General features: G+C 48.6%; 1 protein-coding gene across 2 annotated transcripts in view; it reads left to right on the top strand.

The window, feature by feature from the left end:
- The window catches only part of LOC140385153 (uncharacterized), a 164,130-nt gene that overhangs the window by 120,115 nt on the left and 21,775 nt on the right, over positions 1-22,240 (top strand). The window contains exons 12-15 of one of the 2 annotated variants that reach the window (XM_072467005.1): positions 8,590-8,643; positions 13,460-13,513; positions 17,360-17,431; positions 17,797-17,832. In XM_072467005.1, coding sequence (XP_072323106.1) covers positions 8,590-8,643; positions 13,460-13,513; positions 17,360-17,431; positions 17,797-17,832 — 216 coding nt within the window. The remainder of the gene's footprint in view (positions 1-8,589; positions 8,644-13,459; positions 13,514-17,359; positions 17,432-17,796; positions 17,833-22,240) is intronic. The other variant, XM_072467006.1, reaches the window with a different exon arrangement.

The raw sequence follows: 22,240 nt of genomic DNA, 5'->3' as shown, positions 1-22,240 counted from the left end.
GCCCCAGAGGTGGATCGGGCCCACAGGTCCTTGAGGCAGAAGTCAAGAGCAGGGAAGCCGCCATGGGAAGTGGTTGTGGGGATGCACAAGTTTGTGGAAAAGGAGAAGATCTTGAGGTGGACCAGGGAGACGTGCGTTTGTCAATGGGAGGGTAATCGAGTCCGGATTTGCGGGGACGTTGGTGCAGAGTTGGCGAAGAGGCCTGTGGGATTCAACAAGGCCAAGGCAGTGTTGTATACACGACAGATTCATTTTGCGGTGCTGTACCCGACCAGACTCTGGGTAACTTATGACAGCCGGGAGTACTATTTTGAGACGCCGGAGGAGGCAAATGATTTTATAAGGGACCATAAGGTGGGGGAGAACAGATGGGCAGTGTGTGATCGAGGGGTTAAGTTCACAAAAGTTGGGTCTCACGGCTGTTGTATTGCCGAAGGGGGTGACGTTTTAGAAGTTGTAAGTTCGTAAATAGCGCAATCGCTCCCCCCCCCCCCCCCCCCCCCAACCTTTCGTTTTCGTTTTGGGAAGAGGTTGTTTGTGAATTTTGGTGTTTTTATTAATACAATGGGTGTGTTTGATGGGGTCCTATGGGAGGTGTCGATGGTTTTGTCATTCTTCAGTGGTTTGGGGCCGCTTTGGCAAGCTAAGCAGGGACTAGTGGGGGGAGCGGTGGGAGGGTGTGTAATGGGGGCCTTCGCTACTTAATGGAGTTGAGGTGCGGGGGGGCTGGGTGTGGAGGGAGGGGGGGAGGGGGGGAATGCGACGAGGCAGGTTTGGAGGTTGAGCATGGTCATGAGTGGAGCGGGGGCCGCCACCTTGGATGGGCCAGGTTCATAGTGGGATTAGGTGAGGCAGTGGGATGAAGGCAGACAATAGAGGGGGGATGGAGGCGTAAGCCTCCAGGAAGAGGCGTGATGTGGAACGTCCGGGGCTAAATGAACTGGTCAAGAGTTCCCGGGTTTTTGCACACCTGAGGGGTTTGAGAGCGGAGGTGTTTTTCCTGCAGGAGATACATCTCCAGATGAAGGATCAGGTGAGGTTGAGGAAGGGATGGGTGGTACACGTATTTAACTCAGGGTTTGGTTTGAAGTCAAGGGGGTGGTCATTTTGTTGAGCAAGAGAACGGGGTGCGTGGGGGCCAGGGAGGTGCTGGACCTGGGGGGAAGGTTTGTGATAGTGCGTAGGGTATGGAGGGGATGCGTGGTAATGTTAATTAACCATATATGCGCCTAATTGGGGCGATGCGGGGTTTTGTAAAGGGGTTACTGGGGCGATTCTGAACTTGGATACTATCTCGTCCACCAACCTTCCGTGCTCCTCCCTCCCCCTCCTATCCCTATGAAGGTGGCGGTTCGAGGGGAGATTATTTGGACGAGATAGTTGAGGTGGATAGGAATGCTTGGAGGCCCCTCACAAAAGAGTTGAGGAGTTGTTGGTGGAGAGAAGAGGCCGCAGGGCAGTTTGACAGGTTGACGATGGGCAAGACGGTGAGGCAGTTGCGGAGGGGGGGTGCAGTATGAGTATGGAGAGAAGGCGAGTTGTATGTTGGCCCACCAACTGCGGAAGCAGGCGGCGTCTAGGGAAATATTAAGGGTGTGGGTGAAAATGGGGAAGTGGTGTCGGAGCCGGAGAAGATAAATGAGGTGTTTAGGGGGAACTACGAGAAGTTGTATAAGGCCGAGCCAGGTGGAGAAGCGGGGGTTATGGGACGAGTCCTGGAAGGGTTGCAGTTTCCAGAGCTGGATGAGGGCAAGAGGCAGGCATTAGAGGAGCCGCTGGGGTTGAGGGAAGTGATAGATAGTATCAGGAGAATGTAGTCGAGAAAGGCGCCGGGACAGAAGACTTTCCGACGGAATTTTACAAGCTGGTTATGACAGAGTTGGCCCCCCACTTGTTGGGGATGTTCAGTGAGGTGGTAGAGAGGAGGGAGTTGCCAGCGACGCTGTCATAGGCGTCAATTTCATTGATCCCGAAGAATGGGAAGGATCCGCTGGAGTGGGGTCATGCAGGCCCATCTCTTTGTTAAATACGGATGTGAAAGTACTGTGAAGGTGTTGGCAGGTAGGATGGAGGGGTGTGTGCCAGAGGTGGTTTCTGAGGGTCAAACAGATTTTGTGAAGAGTAGGCAGCTCTCCAGCAACATCAGGAGGCTGTTGAATGTAGTTTTGACTCCGTCAGAGGAGTGGGCACCGGGGGTTATTGTAACCATAGATGCAGGTAGAGTGGAGGTACCTGTTCAGAATTCTGGGTAGGTTTGGGTTTGGGCCGAAGTCTGTGGCCTGGGTGCATCTTTTGAATGCGTCCCCGGTGGCTAATGTGTGTACGAACAAGATGAGTTCAGCGTGTTTTAAGTTGCACAAGGGAACTAGATGGGGTGCCCGTTGTTGCCATTGTTATTCGCACTAGTAATCGAGCCTTTGGCTTTGGGGGTCTGCTGAGTGACGAGGTATTGAGAAGGGGGGGGGGGCAGTGGGCACCAGTTGTCATTGCACGCAAACGACCTGCTGTTGTTTGTGTTGGACCCGTTGGAGAGTTTGGGCAGAATTATGGGCCTGCCGGAGAAGTTTGAGGCCTTCTCCGGGTATAAGCTGAATGTGGGGAAGAGAGAGGTGTTTCCGGTGAATGCGGCGGGACGGGGGGCATATTTGGGGGCATTATCGTTTTAGGTGACAAGAGAACAGTTCAGGTATTTGGGGATTCAGGACCGCATGAGTGGGCCATGATGCATAGGTTGAACTTGACAGCATTAGTGGATGAGGTTAAGGGGGCTCTTCAGAGGTGGGACACTTTGCATGTTTGATGTTGGCAGGGAGGGTGCAGGTGGTAAAGATGAATAAGTTGCCAAGATTCCTGTTTGTTTTTCAGACCCTCCCGATCTTTCTCCCTGAGGCCTTCTTCCGGAGGGTTGAGGTACTGATCTTGGAGGTTATATGGGCGGGGGAGGTGCCAAGAGTGATGAGGGTTCTGCTACAAAGCAGCGACAGAAAGGGAGGTTGGTGCTCGCGAACCTGTTGTATTATTACTGAGCTGTGAATATGAAGAAGGTGAAGCTATGGTGGCGGGGGGCAGCGGGGGAGGGGGGGGGAGCGGGCGGGGAAGGGGGGGTAGCGGGCGGAGCGGGTCAGGTTGGAAGAGGAGTTATGTCGGGCGTCTAGTCTGAGGGCCCTGGTGACAGCCCCGTTGCTCTTAGCCCCAGAGGAGTATACGAGGAGTCCCGTGCTGCAGTCGATGATCAGGATATGGAACCAGTTGAGGAGACATTTCAAGCTGGAAAAAATGTTGGTGTTGACGCCACTGAGTGGGAACCACAGGTTTAAGCCGGGGGGAATGGATGGGAAGTATGGGAAGTGGAAGGTCACGGGTTGGAGCAGGTTAGAGATATGTTCTCAGAGGGGAAGTCTGTGGGGCTGGACGAGCTGGGGAGAGGTTTGAGCTGCTGAGGGGGAGTGAGTTTAGGTACATGCAGGTGCGGGACTTTGTGCAAAAGGAGTGCTGGACATTCCCCCAGGTATCGGACTTATTGGAGAAACTGCTGTTTCCTGATGTCTTGGGGGAGGGAAGGATTGGTGATATATACGGGTAGTTGGGGGAGCAGGGCAAGGCAAAGGTGGTGAGGATAAACTATAAGTGGGAGGAGGAGTTGGGGAGGGAAATAGGTTGAAGGCTCTGGTGTGAGGTGATGTGGCGGGTAAACTCAACTTCCTCCTGTGCGAGGTTCAGCTTGATTCAGTTCAAGGTGGTGCAGAAGGTGATGAATGGGTTCTTCCAGGGGGTGACCACTGGGTGTGAGAAGTGTTGGCGAGGGCCGGCGAATCATACTAACGTGTTCTGGGGTTGGGAGAAGCTGGGGAGGTTTTGGGAGATGGTGTTTGGGGCGTCATATAGGATAGTGGGGGGCTGAGGTCAGGCCTGACTCTATGGTGGCGATCTTTGAGGTCTCGGAGGAGTCGGAGCTGCTGGAGGGGTGGGGCTGATGTGGTGGCCTTCATCTATCTGATTGCCTGGCAAAGAATCCTGTTGAATTGGAGGTCAGATCTGCCTCGGGGCCTGGCTGGGGACCTGGACGACTTTCTCTGACTGGAGAAGATTAAGTTTGTGTTGAGAGGTGTCAGAGGAGGGCTTTGCGGTGCGGTGGGGGCTGTTCATGGCGCTATTTGAGAAGTTGTTTGTCGAGGGGGGAGGGAATAAAAGGGGGGGGAAATTGTACAAACTGTGGATTATGACTGTGTATTTTGTTGATGTTATCTGTGTTTGGAATTAAATACCTTTTTAAAAAAAAAAAGGTTCCAGAATGCAGGTGTCCACCTCAATCGTGAAAAATGTACATTCCGTGCCTCAGAAATGACGTATTTAGGATTTTGTGTGGATGTAAGAGGTCTACATCCCTTTGGGGAGAAAGTCAAGGCTACCCCAGAGGTCTCAGTACCCAGAAATGTAACTGAACTCAAACCCCTCCTTGAGTACGGTAAATTATTACGGCAGGTTCATTCTGAATTTAGCCACAACACTGGCACCGCGACACCAGCTACTAAAGAAACATCAGTGGTGGCATTTCCCCTGATGCTATCTATTACCTCCCTCAACCCCAGTGACTCCTCCAGTGCCTGCCTCTTCCCCTCCTGAATTGTAGAGCTGCCAGAGGGGATGGAAGGTCTTACTCGCGCAGAGTATTTTGCGAGGATGTTTGGGAAGATGGTGAAGAAGGGTGGACTCACCTCCCCTCTCGAGCTGGACTGAACTGGACAGAAGCCTTGTCCCGGCGAACCATCGTGAGCAGTAATCGTGAATTTTCACAACTTCCAAGAGAAAGAGTGGCCCCTGAGATGGGCGAGGGGGCATCGCGACTACAAATGGGAAGACCACGCCATCAGGTTTTACCAGGCTCTGGGAGGGGAGCTGGAAAAGGAGTGAGCGACATTCAACAAAGCCAGTGAAGGAACGGCAATATATTTCCAAGCCAGGGCGGTGAGTGACTTGGAGGGGCACCTCCAGGTGGTGATGTTTCTGCTACCCTTGTCCTTCCAGGTTAATGGCCGTGGAAGGTGATGCCTAAGGGACTTGATGAATCCCTTCAGTGCATTGTGTAGATGGTACACATGGCTGCTACTGTACGTCTGTGGTGGGGGGAGTGAATGTTTGTAGAACGGGTGTCAATCAGCCAGGCTGCTTTGTCCTGGGAGGTGTTGAGCTTCTTGAGTGTTGTTGGAGATGCACTCATCCAGGCAAGTGGGGAGTATTCCATCACACTTGTGCCTGGTAGATGGTGGAGAGGCTTTGAGGAGTCAGGAGGTGAGTTACTTGCCGCAGGATTCCTTGCCTCTGACCTGCTCTTGTAGCCACAGTATTTATATGGTTACTCCAGTTCCGTTGAAAATGAAATTCACTTATTGTCACAAGTAGGCTTCAAATGAAGTTACTGTGAAAATCACCTAGTCGCCTGTTCGGGGAGGCTGGTACAGGAATTGAACCCACGGTGTTGGCCTGCTTTGGTCTGCTTTAAAAGCCAGCTATTTAGCCCAGTCTGCTAAACCAGTCTGAAGCGATCTACCATATGGAATTAGTGAAGTCTTGCGACACTAAAACTCAGTAGAAATTTGAGTTAAACTTCTCGGACGCAAACAAGAATCTTTATTGCCTCTATTTGATTACAATTAGGAGAAACTTAAAACTATTCTCAATAAAGTCCGGCTAGCAAAGGACTTAAAGAGAAGTAACTTATAAACAATTTAACTTTCAAAATAATACAGAAATGGTTTCTTGCTTACGGCAAAACAGCTTGCATTTACTTCAAGAGTTAGAGTGGAAAAGTGAAAATATGAAAATAGAGATAGCAAATAGGTAGATCAAAGTATAGGATGATCCCAGAATATATTTGACCGTACGGACCACCATGTTTAAAGGTAATCTTATCAGTCTTGAGCCATCTATCTACACCTCTATGTCGTCCTAATTGGTTTGGGTTAGAATTAAATACATGCTTATCATGGACAATTGCCCCAATAAACCTGCCACCAAATGGTGTGCAGCATTTGCCATTAAACGGGTCAGTTATGAATGCATTGCATTAATGGTCCGACAATTTTGGGGAGTTCAAGTGGTTCCAGTTAGCTTTTCTTTTTAAAAAATAAATTTAGAGTACCTAATTAATTTTTTCCAATTAAGGGGTAATTTAGCCTGGCCAATGGACCTACGCTGCACATCGTTTTGGGTTGTGGGGCTGAGACCCACGCAGACACGGGGAGAATGTGCAAACTCCACAAGGATAGTAACCCAGGGCCGGGATTCGATCCCGGGTCCTCAGCGCCCTAAGGCAGCAGCGCTAACCACTGTCCAGTCAGCTTTTCATACCTCATTAAAGTCCATTTATTTATTTTTTTAAATTTAGGGTACCCACTTATTTGTTTTCCAATCAAAGGACAATTTTAGCATGGCCAGTCCCCCTACGCTGCACATCTTTCAGTTGTGGGGGTGAAACCCACGCAGACACGGGGAGAATGTGTAAACTCCACACGGACAGTGACCCGGGGCCAGGATTCGAACCTGGGTCCTCAGCGCCGTAGGCAGCAGCGTCACCACTGTGCTACCGTGCCTCCCATCTGCAGTTACATTTATGATGTGTTTGTATTGTTGTAAGGTTTGTTCAGTACATCTTTAAAAGAGGTTCAGAGGCTTGTAAGGTTGAACAATGGTGTTTATTGGTAACACATAACTATATACAAAATCTAGCCCAGACTAGGAGTTAACTCCATGCTGACCCCCACTCTGTGTCCTAACTAATGTCATGTGTCTCTCTGTATCATACTGTTGGCGATTTAGTTCCCCAGTCCCACATTAACCCTTGCTATGCTGAACATGCATATACTACATCTATGTAAATTATCATAGAATTTACAGTGCAGAAGGAGGCCTTTCGGCCCATCGAGTCTGCACCGGCTCTTGTTGACCCTACCCAAGGTCAACACCTCCACCCTATCCCCTTAACCCAGTAACCCCACCCAACACTAAGGGCAATTTTGGACACTAAGGGCAATTTATCATGGCCAATCAGACCATTAATGCAGTGCATTCATAACTGACCCCTTTAATGGCAAATGCTGCGCACCATTTGGTGGCAGTTTATTGGGGCAATTGTCCATGATAAGCATGGACAGTGTTCATAGAATCTTCACTGAATCCCTACAGTGCAGAAGGAGGCCATTTGGTCTATTATGTCTGCAGCAAACCTCTGAAAGATCAGCCTACCTAGGCACACTCCCCTGCCCTGTCCGCATAACCCCACCTAACCTACACATCTTTGGGCACGAAGGGTCAATTTAGCATGGCCGATCCATCTAACCTGCACATTTTTTGACTGTGGGAGGACGCCCATGCAGACATGGGGAGAACGTGAAAACTCCACATACTCACCCAAGGCTAGAATTGAAGCCGGAATTGAACCCGGGTCCCTGGTGTTGTAAGATGGCAGTGCTAACCATTGTACCACTGTGTAAGTAGTAGGGTCTGTACTTCCCCTGGTTGGAGCAGTGAAACATCACAGACTTGGACAGTCCTCTGGATAACCCGCCAGTCAACACATCTACCTCTTTGACATTTTTCATTATTTCCTCTGTGGCCAAGTAGAATTCACAAATACAATCCTTCAGTCATATCTAGCTGAAGGCTTTCTTGAAATAACCTTTTCCTGATATATATATATATATACATAAAAAATGTCTTTTTCCTAGAAGGATAAATATTTGAACAGCTTGTTTTTCATCATCTGGGCCTCGCCGGTCAACAAGAGGGTCATCCAAAGTACATGAGATGAATGTTAAAGACTTTGACTTTGTGTCTTCCGGAGAGAAAGGATTGAAATTGGGGAAGAGGGGGCTGTGCAGTGGGGGAGGGTGGGGGGGCGGGGGTTGCAGTGGCCAACAAATGATTTCATTGGCACCAGAGCTTCTGCTGTGAATTTCAGAGCAATCTGTATCACCACTTCTGTAGCAAGGAGAATTAATATAAATCACAGAACACAAATCACATTTTTTCAGGCATCATTCGACTTCGGTGGGGAAGATTGTGAATTAGCTGTACCTCTTTACAGTAGAGCTGAACTTGCCCGATAATGAGAATGTGATTATGGGGATTTGCAGTAAGGGGTTGGTGCTGTTATCTTTTCGATATCTAAGTCGATTGGGATGCACAATCTTTTGGGAAAATCGCAAATGGCCACTGTACAGTAGGGAGGCTCTGGACAATCTGAAGCATCCACCTAATTTAAGTAAATACTGGGGTTTCAAATTTTTACGGGCTGGAATCCACTCTGTTGACATGGGCACATGCCCAGCAGTGCCCTGCATCACTGTCCCCTACCTGGATCTGCATGGTCCATGGGAGGATCACGAGGTCCTCCAAGACCCTTAATGAGACAGGCAGGCGCAACTATGATTTGGGATTCCCATTCGGTGCCTAATTGCCCCAGGCATATGGAAACCGACCTTGAAAATAGGTAAAAAGCCTGGGCGAGTGAGGGAGGAGGGGGGAGATATCCATGTGCATACTGCCTCTTTACCCTATGACTGTTGACCATCTTCCTTCAATTTGTTGCAGGGTAAACAAGGACATCAGGGATCACCTGGGCGTGATGGACCGCCAGGGCCAATGGTACTGTGCAATTCTTTACGATTCTCTGTCATGCTAGGAAATGAAATAACTTGCGGAGCTGAGTGAGGGGAGTTCCCTCAAATTGAGGCCAAAGAAGACAAACACGGAATTCAATCCTTTAGATCTTGCAGCCACTCTAGCCCCTCTTGAAAATAGAAGGCTGAGGGGAGGCGTAATTGTTCAAAGTAAGAAAGGTTTCGATCGGGTGGATGCGGGGAGAATCTTTCTCTTTGTGGGGAAGAGCTAATCTAGAGCTTGTCAGTATAAGAGAGTCACCAAGAAATCCAACAGGAAATTCAGAAGCAACTTCTTTTCCCAAAGAGTGGCGAGAATACTGGGCTCGCTACCACAAAGAGAGGTTGAAGTAAATAGTATTGGTGCATTTAAGGGTACATTCGACAAGCATATGGGAGATAAGTGAATGGATGGTTACATTGGTGAATGTAGATGAGGAAAGCCAGGTGAAGCATTAATATTGGCATGGATTGGATGGGTCAAATGGCCTGCCTCTGTAAACCTACGTGATCCACTCATGGAGGGGACTGAAGAGAGAGAGAACACTCAATAGAATAGATAGTAGATGGGCAGTGCTTAGAAGGACCAGGGTGGTTATATGCATTGTACAATTATCATATTAAAATATATTGAGTACCAACATGGTACTTCATTATTCATGCAGGTTCCAGTCATACACCCATTTGGTGTTGAGTAATTAATGTAAAAAAATATATGATGAGAGTTTTATAATTTTTTTAACAAATAACACAACAAAAAGTTTTCAGAGCACAACTGGTACAGTACAAAACAATAATTATTACAAATGTAAGAACAAGCGAGACAGGTTAAATTCAGAACAAGAGACTTTAAGAACTGGTGCATCCAGCTTTAATACCGGATTAATAAAAATAATGGGGGAAGAAAGAGTATAAAGCCTTATAAATAAGATAGGATAATATCTCAGGCCACATACCATTTATGTATAACAAGATAAAGACTTACAATAAGGCTCATGGGAAACCTTGCAAGTGTCGGTCAGACAAGGCAGAGCCTAAAAATTAGAGGAGGGGTCCAACAATTTGCAGACTGTATCAGACTTAGAATAGGTAACAGGCGTCAGAAATTCTATAGGAATACACTCCATGACTAATTTATGCCAATTTTGAATTGAAGGAGACTGGCTGATCGAGGAGCAGTGGATATTTTTTACGAGCTGCAAAAGTTAGGATGTTGTACAGCCTTTTTTCATTGACGTCAATAATTCTCCCCTCTGGAACACCCAGAATTCGGAATAAAGGATTAAATTCGAAGGCTCTGTCAAATATTGTCTTGAGCTCCCTAACTACACCAGACCAATAGGATTGAATACAAACACAGGTCCATACGCAGTGTATATAATCACCCTTGACTACCAGGAACTTTAGGCACATCGGGGATAGAGCAGGATCAAACTTAGTGTGATGTGCAAAGATTCAGTACCTTAAACTGACACTCCATTATAATATTGCAAACCAAACTTTTATTGGCATAATCTCATATACTACCCCATGTCTCCTCATCAATATTAGTTGCCAAGCCTTGTTCCCAAGACTGCAAGGTATCCAATGTATTAACACCGGATCTAGAACAAAAGCTATCATAAAACTTGCTAATTAATTGTTTAGGCTCCACGGAAATCAGGATTTTTTTGTCCATCAGGGAAATAGAGGAGTTAAGACATGGAGTTGTCTTTTTCAAGATATAGTCTTTGAGTTGCAGATACTTAAAAAAAAAAGGAGTGCCTCAGCTTTCAAATTGTTGGCATAGCTGCTCAAAGGATGCCAAGGAAGCACCACTGAACATATCTCCCAGTCTTCAACTGCCTCTATCTCTCCAAGTGTTGCATCCATGGTCCATAAGACCGGTGGGAAGTCCGGGCTTTCCTGGATGGGAGAAAGAATGGAGGTCAGTTTAGATCTCCCTTCTAATTGATTGATCATTCTCCATGGCGTAAGAGTATTAATAATAATAGGATTATCACACCTGGCAGAACCTGACCTAAAGTTCTCATAAAACAACAAGACCTGCATAGGGTAAACCGACTGATCTGCTTCAATATCAAATAGAGGTAGGGACCTTCCTAACCCTATTCCTTATAAACCTAATGTGAGAGGTTAATTGGTACAACCTAACAATCCCCCCTTGGAAACTGGGAACAACAGCTTGGTGAACTTTAGACAAGACTTCTTACTCCAAATAAGCAAGCCAATCATTCCAATCTCCTTTAAGATTCTTGCAGCCAACAAGATTGGAGACATTTGCAAGGGATACAGAAATCTCGGCAACACATTTATCTTTTAAAAAAATAAATTTAGAGTACCCAATTCATTTTTTCCAATTAAGGGGCAATTTAGCGTGGCCAATCCACGTACCTCGCACATCTTTTTTAGGTTGTGGGTGCGAACCTCACGCAATAAAGGGTTAGGGTGTTCGGGCGGGAAAGTGGAGCTGAGTCCACAAAAGATCAGCCATGATCTCATTGAATGGCGGAGCAGGCTCGAAGGGCCAGGTGGCCTACTCCTGCTCCTAGTTCTTATGCAAACACGGGGAGAATGTGCAAACTCCAACACGGACAGTGACCCAGAGCCGGGATCGAATCTGGGACCTCAATGCCGTGAGGCAGCAGTGCTAACCACTGCACCACTGTGCTGCCCTAACACATTTATCTTAACCAAAGCAATCCTATCCATCCATGAAACCACTAGGGAAGACCCAACAAGTCAAATCCCACCTAATAGATGCAATCAACCGAGGGAAATTGACATTATATAATTGCTTGAAAGAGGGGGAAATTATAACACCCAAAAACATAGACTCCAAGTTGGAACACAAAGTGAAAATTGGCGAGGGCGGTGGGAAGGGGGGACTCTGCCCCTCAACTCTCCCACTGGCCCCGACCTTGTACAATTTATCCTATCACTGGTGAAGGCACTAAATCGATCCACTGCATCAATAATAGTGGGAACTGAAATATCCAGTTTGGGCACAAACAGCAGCACATTGTCAGCATAAAGCATGATCTTATGATGCCTCTGCCCACAACCCAGCCCCAATATTAAGGATTCCTGCCTAATAGCTTCTGCCGGTGGCTACATGGCCAATTCGAACCACAAGGGGGACAGAGTGCAGGCCTGCCTAAACCCTCTCTGCAGAGCAACGTTCTCAGATCTAAAGCCACTCTTGAGCACTGCCGTCCCGGGTCTATGCTACAGCACCTGAATCCATTTCACATGCTCCTCACCCAACCAAATTTCTGCAATGTGTAAACCATGATAATTCCAATTCACCGGATCAAAGGTTTTCTCCGCATACAAGGAAATCATCAACCCGTCCAGTACCCTCTTCTGGAACGCCTGGATCACATTCTAATATTATTACTGGAAAACCAACCTTTTATGAACCCAGTCTGATCCTCCCGAATAATCATCGGGAGAATTCCCTCCAACCACCTCATCAAAACCTTAGACAACACTTTCAGATCAACATTCAAAAGTGAGATTGGCCTGAAGGAGGCTCACTCCTCTGCGTCCTTGCCCGCCTTCAAAATCAGGGAGATGTTTACCTCCCAGAATGTCAGTAGTAACAGGCATGTCTCAAAAGAATGACACACCAACTAATGGTTCTGTCTAGTCCTTAAGTTCCCTATAAAACGCACTCCAAAACCATCTGACCCAGAGGCCTTGCCCAGGAAGGGGGTGGGGAATGGGGGCAGGGTGGGTGCAAGCCTTCAAGCGAAAGCTCCAAGAAGACAGGAGCGTGGTCAGATATTACAATGCTACCTATGGCACAGGAGGATACCAAATATACGATTGCCCTAGACAAAAACACAGTCAATTCTAGCTTGACACTGATAAGGAGCCGAGAAAAAAGTAAAACCTCTATCTCTGGGGTGAAATGTCCTCCACACATCCAGGTATTCCACTTCCTCACACTGGCCTGGAGGGTGGGGTGTGAGGGGGGGGCGGGGTTAGTAACCGGAAGCTTGTCCATCAAGGGGTTCAGGTGAAGTCTCCACCCACAAAATAATTGACCAAAGTCAATTCTGCAAAAACTCTGGGGACTAATTTGGCGGGCCTTACGCATTCATTAGAAAGACCACTCTTCCCTTAATAATCATATACCTCATACCTACCCTCCCTCCCCCCCCCCCCCGCCCTTATCCTTAACACAATTCTCCTGCTTGAAGGACACATTCTCGTTGACCAAGATTCCTGCTGCTCATGGAAAAAGAGGCGGAACTTTCTAATGGCACAAAGTGGGCAAAGAAATGACTTCCACCAAAATGCTCTGCCTAAAACGAATCTGTACTAATGGACTGAAAAGACAAGGAAATTCCTCCCTTGAGGCATCTTAATAATCTGAGCTGTTAACGAACATGGCAAATTGTTTATTCATCGTCTCCTGCCGCTCAGATAGCTTCCTCACCAGGTCAATAATTTTCATTTCATTCCATGAGCTTCAATAGTTGTTTAGGAGGGGCTTAATTAAAGGCCTTCTGGAACGCCACGTAGGTAACATCCATAGGTACTCGCCCGTCCACTAATTTAATCAACTCTTCAATAAGTTCAATCACGTTCATCAGGCAGGATCTGGCTTGTTTTGGTCAGCTGAAAATGCCGCAGGAGATCAATGAGTATTCTATTCGAATATTTTTTTTCTTTCATGCGATCTGAGCACGCTGCTGCCCGAACCCATAGCAGAGGTTGATTAATGTCTAATTCTAAATCTTGTGTTCCTTTTCTTTCTTCCCTTTTTATGTCGTTGCTCGATGATTGTCCAGGGGGAGGTTGGTGGGTCAGGACTGCCTGGTCTTCCAGGACATCCAGGCTCAGCAGTGAGTGGATCCACATTTCAATTCCAATGAAAATATTTCATAGCAAATTTGGTTCATATCTAATTCTTTAAACTGTTGCTCTCTTTTAAGATGCATAATGATGTCACTAATCTAAGTCTGCATCTATATTTCTGAATGAACTTGCTCACTGGAATGTTATTGTTAAATCATTTGCTGTCGTTCATGTCCGCTGCGATCAGACGTTACCTCCGAGACCAGGCAGTGAATTTTTAATAATTCATTCATGGGATGTGGGCATCGTTGGCCAATCAAACATTCATTGCCCATTCTGCCTGTACTCTGTTAGTGCAGCACTCTGCCTGTACTCTGACAGCGGAGCACTCGGCCTGTACTCTGACAGCGGAGCACTCGGCCTGTACTCTGATAGTGCAGCACTCTGCCTGTACTCTGACAGCGGAGCACTCTGCCTGTACTCTGACAGCGGAGCACTCTGCCTGTACTCTGACAGCGGAGCATCACAGGTCGGCGCAACATCGAGGGCCGAAGGGCCTGTACTGCGCTGTAATGTTCTATGTTCTATGTACTCTGACAGCGGAGCACTCTGCCTGTACTCTGACAGCGGAGCACTCTGCCTGTACTCTGACAGCGGAGCACTCTGCCTGTACTCTGACAGCGGAGCACTCGGCCTGTACTCTGACAGTGCAGCACTCGGCCTGTACTCTGTGTGGCGCACAAAGACTCCGTGAGACGAATAGAGTGAAGTCGATGAGGCTTTATTAAGCGTGTCTGTTCCCTAGCAGCCCGATAGTAAACTGGCCTGCGGGGGAAGGCACCGGCTTCTTATACTTCGCCTTCAGGGCGGAGTATGAGGTCAACGGCCAACCAGGACCCGGGATCTGTCAGCCAATGACATTAGGGCTTCCAGTCCCACATGACCCCCAATACATACTACCACACTCTGACAGCGCAGCACTCGGCCTGTACTCTGACAGTGGAGCACTCGGCCTGTACTCTGACAGTGGAGCACTCGGCCTGTACTCTGACAGTGCAGCACTCGGCCTGTACTCTGATAGTGCAGCACTCTGCCTGTACTCTGATAGTGCAGCACTCTGCCTGTACTCTGACAGTGGAGCACTCGGCCTGTACTCTGACAGCGGAGCACTCGGCCTGTACTCTGTTAGTGCAGCACTCTGCCTGTACTCTGACAGCGGAGCACTCGGCCTGTACTCTGACAGCGGAGCACTCGGCCTGTACTCTGTGAGTGCAGCACTCTGCCTGTACTCTGACAGCGGAGCACTTGGCCTGTACTCTGACAGCGGAGCACTCGGCCTGTACTCTGACAGTGGAGCACTCGGCCTGTACTCTGACAGCGGAGCACTCGGCCTGTACTCTGACAGCGGAGCACTCGGCCTGTACTCTGACAGTGCAGCACTCGGCCTGTACTCTGTTAGTGCAGCACTCTGTCTGTACTCTGACAGCGGAGCACTCTGTCTGTACTCTGACAGCAGAGCACTCTGCCTGTACTCTGATAGTGCAGCACTCTGCCTGTACTCTGACAGTGGAGCACTCGGCCTGTACTCTGTTAGTGCAGCACTCTGCCTGTACTCTGACAGTGGAGCACTCGGCCTGTACTCTGACAGTGGAGCACTCGGCCTGTACTCTGATAGTGCAGCACTCTGCCTGTACTCTGATAGTGCAGCACTCTGCCTGTACTCTGACAGTGGAGCACTTGGCCTGTACTCTGACAGCGGAGCACTCGGCCTGTACTCTGACAGCGCAGCACTCGGCCTGTACTCTGATAGTGCAGCACTCTGCCTGTACTCTGATAGTGCAGCACTCTGCCTGTACTCTGACAGTGGAGCACTCGGCCTGTACTCTGACAGTGGAGCACTCGGCCTGTACTCTGACAGTGCAGCACTCGGTCTGTACTCTGACAGTGGAGCACTCGGCCTGTACTCTGACAGTGGAGCACTCGGCCTGTACTCTGACAGCGGAGCACTCGGCCTGTACTCTGACAGCGGAGCACTCGGCCTGTACTCTGTTAGTGCAGCACTCTGCCTGTACTCTGACAGCGGAGCACTCGGCCTGTACTCTGACAGCGGAGCACTCGGCCTGTACTCTGACAGCGGAGCACTCTGCCTGTACTCTGACAGCGGAGCACTCGGCCTGTACTCTGACAGTGGAGCACTCTGCCTGTACTCTGACAGTGGAGCACTCGGCCTGTACTCTGACAGCGGAGCACTCGGCCTGTACTCTGACAGCGGAGCACTCGGCCTGTACTCTGACAGTGCAGCACTCTGCCTGTACTCTGACAGCGGAGCACTCTGCCTGTACTCTGACAGTGGAGCACTCGGCCTGTACTCTGACAGTGGAGCACTCGGCCTGTACTCTGACAGCGGAGCACTCGGCCTGTACTCTGACAGTGGAGCACTCGGCCTGTACTCTGACAGTGGAGCACTCGGCCTGTACTCTGACAGTGGAGCACTCGGCCTGTACTCTGACAGTGGAGCACTCGGCCTGTACTCTGACAGTGGAGCACTCTGTCTGTACTCTGACAGTGCTGCACTCTGTTCTCTGACCGTGAAGCACTCCGCCTGTACTCTGACAGTGGAGCATTCCGTCTGTACTCCGACAGTGCTGCACTCTGTACTCTGACAGTGCAGCACTCTGTCCGCTGACAGTGGAGCCGTCCACCTGTACTTCTTCATAGAGGTGGTGGAGATTGCAGGTTTGGAACATGACATCACAGGAGGCTTGTTGAGTTGTTCCAGTGTGCCTTGTATGTACTGCGCACTACTACCACTGTAAACCAGCGTGTCAGTCCGTCGAACTGCTCCGTCCTAGGTGGTGTCGAGTTTCTTGAGTGTCATTGGAGCTGCACTCATCCAGGCAAGTGGAGACTTTTCCAGCAGACTCTAACTTTTAGGTGGTGAACAGGCTTTCGGGAGTCAGGGGGCGAATTACTCACCTCAGAATACCCAGCCTCCGACCTGCTCTTGAGTTTCTATGGCATCCCCTGGATTGTTGACATTGGGGTTTCAGCGATGGCAGTGCCATTGGATGTCAAGGGGAGATGGTCAGTGTCTTTATTGTTGGAGGAGATCAGTGCCACGCACCTCTTTGGATTGAATGTCATTTGCCAATTGTTAACCCAAGCTTGAATATTGACCAGGTCCTGTTGCACATGGATATGTTGTACCCATTATAGTAAGCCCCAGATTTCATGTCAATGGAAATGAGAAGAAATTTACATAAAACTAATCCAATATCGCCCCTATCTGCTAAATTGAAATTCTACCCCATGGCATGTGGCTCATCTTTTAAACTGTGCGCATTTAAGCACAGTGGCGCAGTGGTTAGCACTGCTACCTCACGGCGCCAAGGTCCCAGGTTCAATCCCGGCTCTGGGTCACTGTCCGTGTGAAGTTTGCACATTCTCCCCGTGTTTCCGTGGGTTTCGCCCCACAACCCAAAGATGTGCAGGCCAGTTGGATTGGCCACGCTAAATTGTCCCCTAATTGGAAAAAATGAATTGGGTACTCTAAATTGTTTTGTAAAAAAATAAAATAAACTGTGCACATTTCAGCCAGAATTATTGCCCGCCTTCAGTTGCTGCAAGCAGATGTTGGGCCTTCCTCTCGAACCACAGTTTGAATGAAGAGCCCTCACAGGAATTAAATAGTCCTATATATTAAACCTGCTGGATGTTATGCTTGCCAGGATAAAGGCTTGACTATTTTGAAGTTGCAAAAGATTAAATTATCGTGATGAATACATCAATTATCCTTTGTTGCTGCCCAGTGCTGCACTTGTATTACTAATGGCATTGCCAAGAAATAGTTAATCAGTTTACAAGGAACTCACATTTTTTTTTGTCATTTACAGGGTTTAAGAGGAGAGCCAGGACTTCAAGGCCAGGCTGGCTCTGTTGGGCTTCCTGGAGCAAAGGGAAATAAGGTAGGGATTTGTATCCACAACTGGGTTAAGTATGAAACTCTCATCCTGTTCCAACACTCACTCTCCCTTCTGAATAATGGATTAGTTTAAACTTGAACAAACCCCATAACTTTACCCAATCAAGAGGATATTGATTTTGGCCTGTAACACCCTTGCTTACAAAAGCTGTTTCCTCAACTGAAATAATAATGTTCTACAAAATGAAAAATCCAAATGTATTTTGAAATAATGAAAACCGTTGAGGAATACAATGTGCCCACATATTGAACAACAACTTGTCAGAAATTAATGTCTTGTTTTTACCATTGAATGTTCCGCACTTAACTTTTTTAACGAATCTTATTTTATATAATAATATTTCACAGGGTGAACTAGGAAATCCAGGGAAGAAAGGAAGCCAGGTAATAATTACTTCCTTTCCCATACTTGTTTTAATTCCGCCATCTAATTCTGGTAAGTGGGACAGTATTTGAGCAGAGAAGGAAATAGAATGTTGCAGCCCAGAAGGAGCCCGTTCAATACGTTGTACCCGTGCTTGCTCCTTGTTAAGAGCTGTTCAATTAGTCTCCACCCTCCCCAAAGACCTGCAAATGTTTAACCATTTCAATTCACTCTTCAGTGTTACGATTGAATCTGCTTACATGACCTTTCCAGCCATTCCATATCGTATCATAAGGGTGGCACAGTGACTCGCAGCACCAGGAACTCGGGTTCAATTCCGACCTCAGTTGACCGTCTGTGTGGAGTTTGCACTTTCTCCCCGTGTCTGCGTGGGTTTCCTCCGGGTGCTCCGGTTTCCTCCCACAGTCCAAAGAATGTGCAAGTTAGGTGGATTGGCCGTGCTAAATTGCCCTTAGTGCCCAAATTTTAGCTCGGGTTGCGGGGGAGCGGGCCTTGGTAGGATGCTCTTTCGGAGGGTTGGTGCAGACTCGATGGTTGGAATGGACTCCATCTGCACTGTAGGGATTCTTTTTTCTTTTTAAAAAAAATATTTTATTGAAAATTTTTGGTCAACCAACACAGTACATTGTGCACCCTTTACACAATATTATAACAACACAAATAACAATGACCTATTTTATAAACAGAAAATGAATAAATAATAATTAACAAAAATGAAAACTAACCCTAATTGGCAACTGCCTTATCACAAGTAACACTCTCCAAAAATATAATTTAACAGTCCAATATATAATTATCTGTAGCAACGACCTATACATATTATACAGTATATATTAACAACCCTGAGAGTCCTTCTGGTTCCTCCTCCCCCCCCCCCCCCCCCCACCCCCGATCCTGGGCTGCTGCTGCTACCTTCTTTTTTCCCATTCCATCTATCTTTCTGTGAGGTATTCGACGAACGGTTGCCACTGCCTGGTGAACCCTTGAGCCGACCCCCTTAGGACGAACTTAATCCGCTCTAGCTTTATAAACCCTGCCATGTCATTTATCCAGGTCTCCACCCCCGGGGGCTTGGCTTCTTTCCACATTAGCAATATCCTACGCCGGGCTACTAGGGACGCAAAGGCCAAAACATCGGCCTCTCTCGCCTCCTGCACTCCCGGCTCTTGTGCAACCCCAAATATAGCCAACCCCCAGCTTGGTTCGACCCGGACCCCTACTACTTTTGAAAGCACCTTTGTCACCCCCATCCAAAACCCCTGTAGTGTCGGGCATGACCAAAACATATGGGTATGATTCGCTGGGCTTCTCGAGCACCTCGCACACCTATCCTCCACCCCAAAAAATTTACTGAACCGTGCTCCAGTCATATGCACCCTGTGTAATACCTTAAACTGAATCAGGCTTAGCCTGGCACACGAGGACGACGAGTTTACCCTGCTTAGGGCATCTGCCCACAGCCCCTCCTCGATCTCCTCCCCCAGCTCTTCTTCCCATTTTCCTTTTAGTTCATCTACCATAGTCTCCCCTTCGTCCCTCATTTCCCTATATATATCTGACACCTTACCATCCCCCACCCATGTCTTTGAGATCACTCTGTCCTGCACCTCTTGTGTCGGGAGCTGCGGGAATTCCCTCACCTGTTGCCTCGCAAAAGCCCTCAGTTGCATATACCTGAATGCATTCCCTTGGGGCAACCCATATTTCTCGGTCAGCGCTCCCAGACTCGCGAACTTCCCATCCACAAACAGATCTTTCAGTTGCGTTATTCCTGCTCTTTGCCACATTCCATATCCCCCATCCATTCCCCCCGGGGCAAACCTATGGTTGTTTCTTATCGGGGACCCCCCCCAAGGCTCCAGTCTTTCCCCTATGCCGTCTCCACTGTCCCCAAATCTTCAGTATAGCCACCACCACCGGGCTTGTGGTGTAGTTCCTCGGTGAGAACGGCAATGGGGCTGTCACCATAGCCTGTAGCCTCTCTAATCTCTTCCACGCCGCTTCCTCCTCCTCTCCCATCCACTTACTCACCATTGAAATATTAGCGGCCCAATAATACTCACTTAGGCTCGGTAGTGCCAGCCTCCCCCCCCCTATCCCTGCTACGCTGTAAGAATCCCTTTCTCACTCTCGGGGTCTTCCCGGCCCACACAAAACCCATGATGCTCTTTTCGATCCTTTTTAAAAAAGCCTTCGTGATCACCACCGGGAGGCACTGAAACACAAAGAGGAATCTCGGGAGGACCACCATCTTAACCGCCTGCACCCTCCCTGCCAGTGACAGGGATACCATATCCCATCTCTTGAAATCCTCCTCCATTTGTTCCACCAACCGCGTTAAATTTAACCTATGCAATGTGCCCCAATTCTTGGCTATCTGGATCCCCAGGTAACGAAAGTCCCTTGTTACCTTCCTCAACGGTAGGTCCTCTATTTCTCTACTCTGCTCCCCTGGATGCACCACAAACAACTCACTTTTCCCCATGTTCAATTTATACCCTGAAAAATCCCCAAACTCCCCAAGTATCCGCATTATTTCTGGCATCCCCTCCGCCGGGTCTGCCACATATAGTAACAAATCGTCCGCATACAAAGATACCCGGTGTTCTTCTCCTCCTCTAAGTACTCCCCTCCACTTCTTGGAACCCCTCAACGCTATCGCCAGGGGCTCAATCGCCAGTGCAAACAATAATGGGGACAGAGGGCATCCCTGCCTTGTCCCTCTATGGAGCCGGAAATATGCAGATCCCCGTCCATTCGTGACCACGCTCGCCATCGGGGCCCTATACAACAGCTGCACCCATCTAACATACCCCTCTCCAAAACCAAATCTCCTCAACACCTCCCACAAATAATCCCACTCCACTCTATCAAATGCTTTCTCGGCATCCATCGCCACCACTATCTCCGTTTCCCCCTCTGGTGGGGGCATCATCATTACCCCTAACAGCCTCCGTATATTCGTGTTCAGCTGTCTCCCCTTCACAAACCCAGTTTGGTCCTCGTGGACCACCCCCGGGACACATTCCTCTATTCTCATTGCCATTACCTTGGCCAGGATCTTGGCATCTACATTTAGGAGGGAAATAGGTCTATAGGACCCGCATTGTAGCGGGTCCTTTTCCTTCTTTAAGAGAAGCGATATCGTTGCTTCAGACATAGTTGTCCCCTTTCCTTTGCCTCATTAAAGGTCCTCGTCAATACCGGGGCGAGCAAGTCCACATATTTTCTATAGAATTCGACTGGGAATCCATCCGGTCCCGGGGCCTTTCCCGCCTGCATGCTCCTAATTCCTTTCACCGCTTCTTCTACCTCGATCTGTGCTCCCAGTCCCACCCTTTCCTGCTCTTCCACCTTGGGAAATTCCAGCCGATCTAAAAAGCCCCTCATTCTCTCCCTCCCATCCGGGGGTTGAGCTTCATATAATTTTTTATAAAATGTCTTCAACACTCCATTCACTCTCTCCGCTCCCCGCTCCATCTCTCCTTCCTCATCCCTCACTCCCCCTATTTCCCTCGCTGCTCCCCTTTTCCTCAATTAGTGTGCCAGCAACCTGCTCACCTTCTCCCCATATTCGTACTGTACACCCTGTGCCTTCCTCCATTGTGCCTCTGCAGTGCCCGTAGTCAACAAGTCAAATTCTACATGTAGCCTTTGCCTTTCCCTGTACAGTCCCTCCTCCGGTGCTTCCGCATATTGTCTGTCCACCCTCAAAAGTTCTTGCAGCAACCGCTCCCGTTCCTTACTCTCCTGCTTCCCTTTATGTACCCTTATTGATATCAGCTCCCCTCTAACCACCACCTTCAGCGCCTCCCAGACCACTCCCACCTGGACCTCCCCATTATCATTGAGTTCCAAGTACTTTTCAATGCACCCCCTCACCCTTAGACACACCCCCTCATCTGCCATTAGTCCCATGTCCATTCTCCAGGGTGGGTGCCCTCCTGTTTGCTCCCCTATCTCCAAGTCTACCCAGTGTGGAGCGTGATCCGAAATGGCTATAGCCGTATACTCCGTTCCCCTCACCTTCGGGATCAACGCCCTTCCCAGCACAAAAAAGTCTATTCGCGAGTAGACTTTATGGACATAGGAGAAAAACGAAAACTCCTTACTCCTAGGTCTGCTAAATCTCCACGGGTCTACACCTCCCATCTGCTCCATAAAATCTTTAAGTACCTTGGCTGCTGCCGGCCTCCTTCCAGTCCTGGACTTCGACCTATCCAGCCCTGGTTCCAACACCGTATTAAAATCTCCCCCCATTATCAGCTTTCCCATCTCTAGGTCCGGAATGCGTCCTAGCATCCGCCTCATAAAATTGGCATCATCCCAGTTCGGGGCATATACGTTTACCAAAACCACCGTCTCCCCCTGTAGTTTGCCACTCACCATCACGTATCTGCCCCCGTT

The sequence above is a fragment of the Scyliorhinus torazame genome, chromosome 11 (genome assembly GCF_047496885.1).
Source record: "Scyliorhinus torazame isolate Kashiwa2021f chromosome 11, sScyTor2.1, whole genome shotgun sequence".
NCBI classification, from domain to species: domain Eukaryota; kingdom Metazoa; phylum Chordata; class Chondrichthyes; order Carcharhiniformes; family Scyliorhinidae; genus Scyliorhinus; species Scyliorhinus torazame.
Note: the sequence above shows the minus strand (reverse complement) of the source record. Positions and strands in the feature narration are given on the sequence as shown.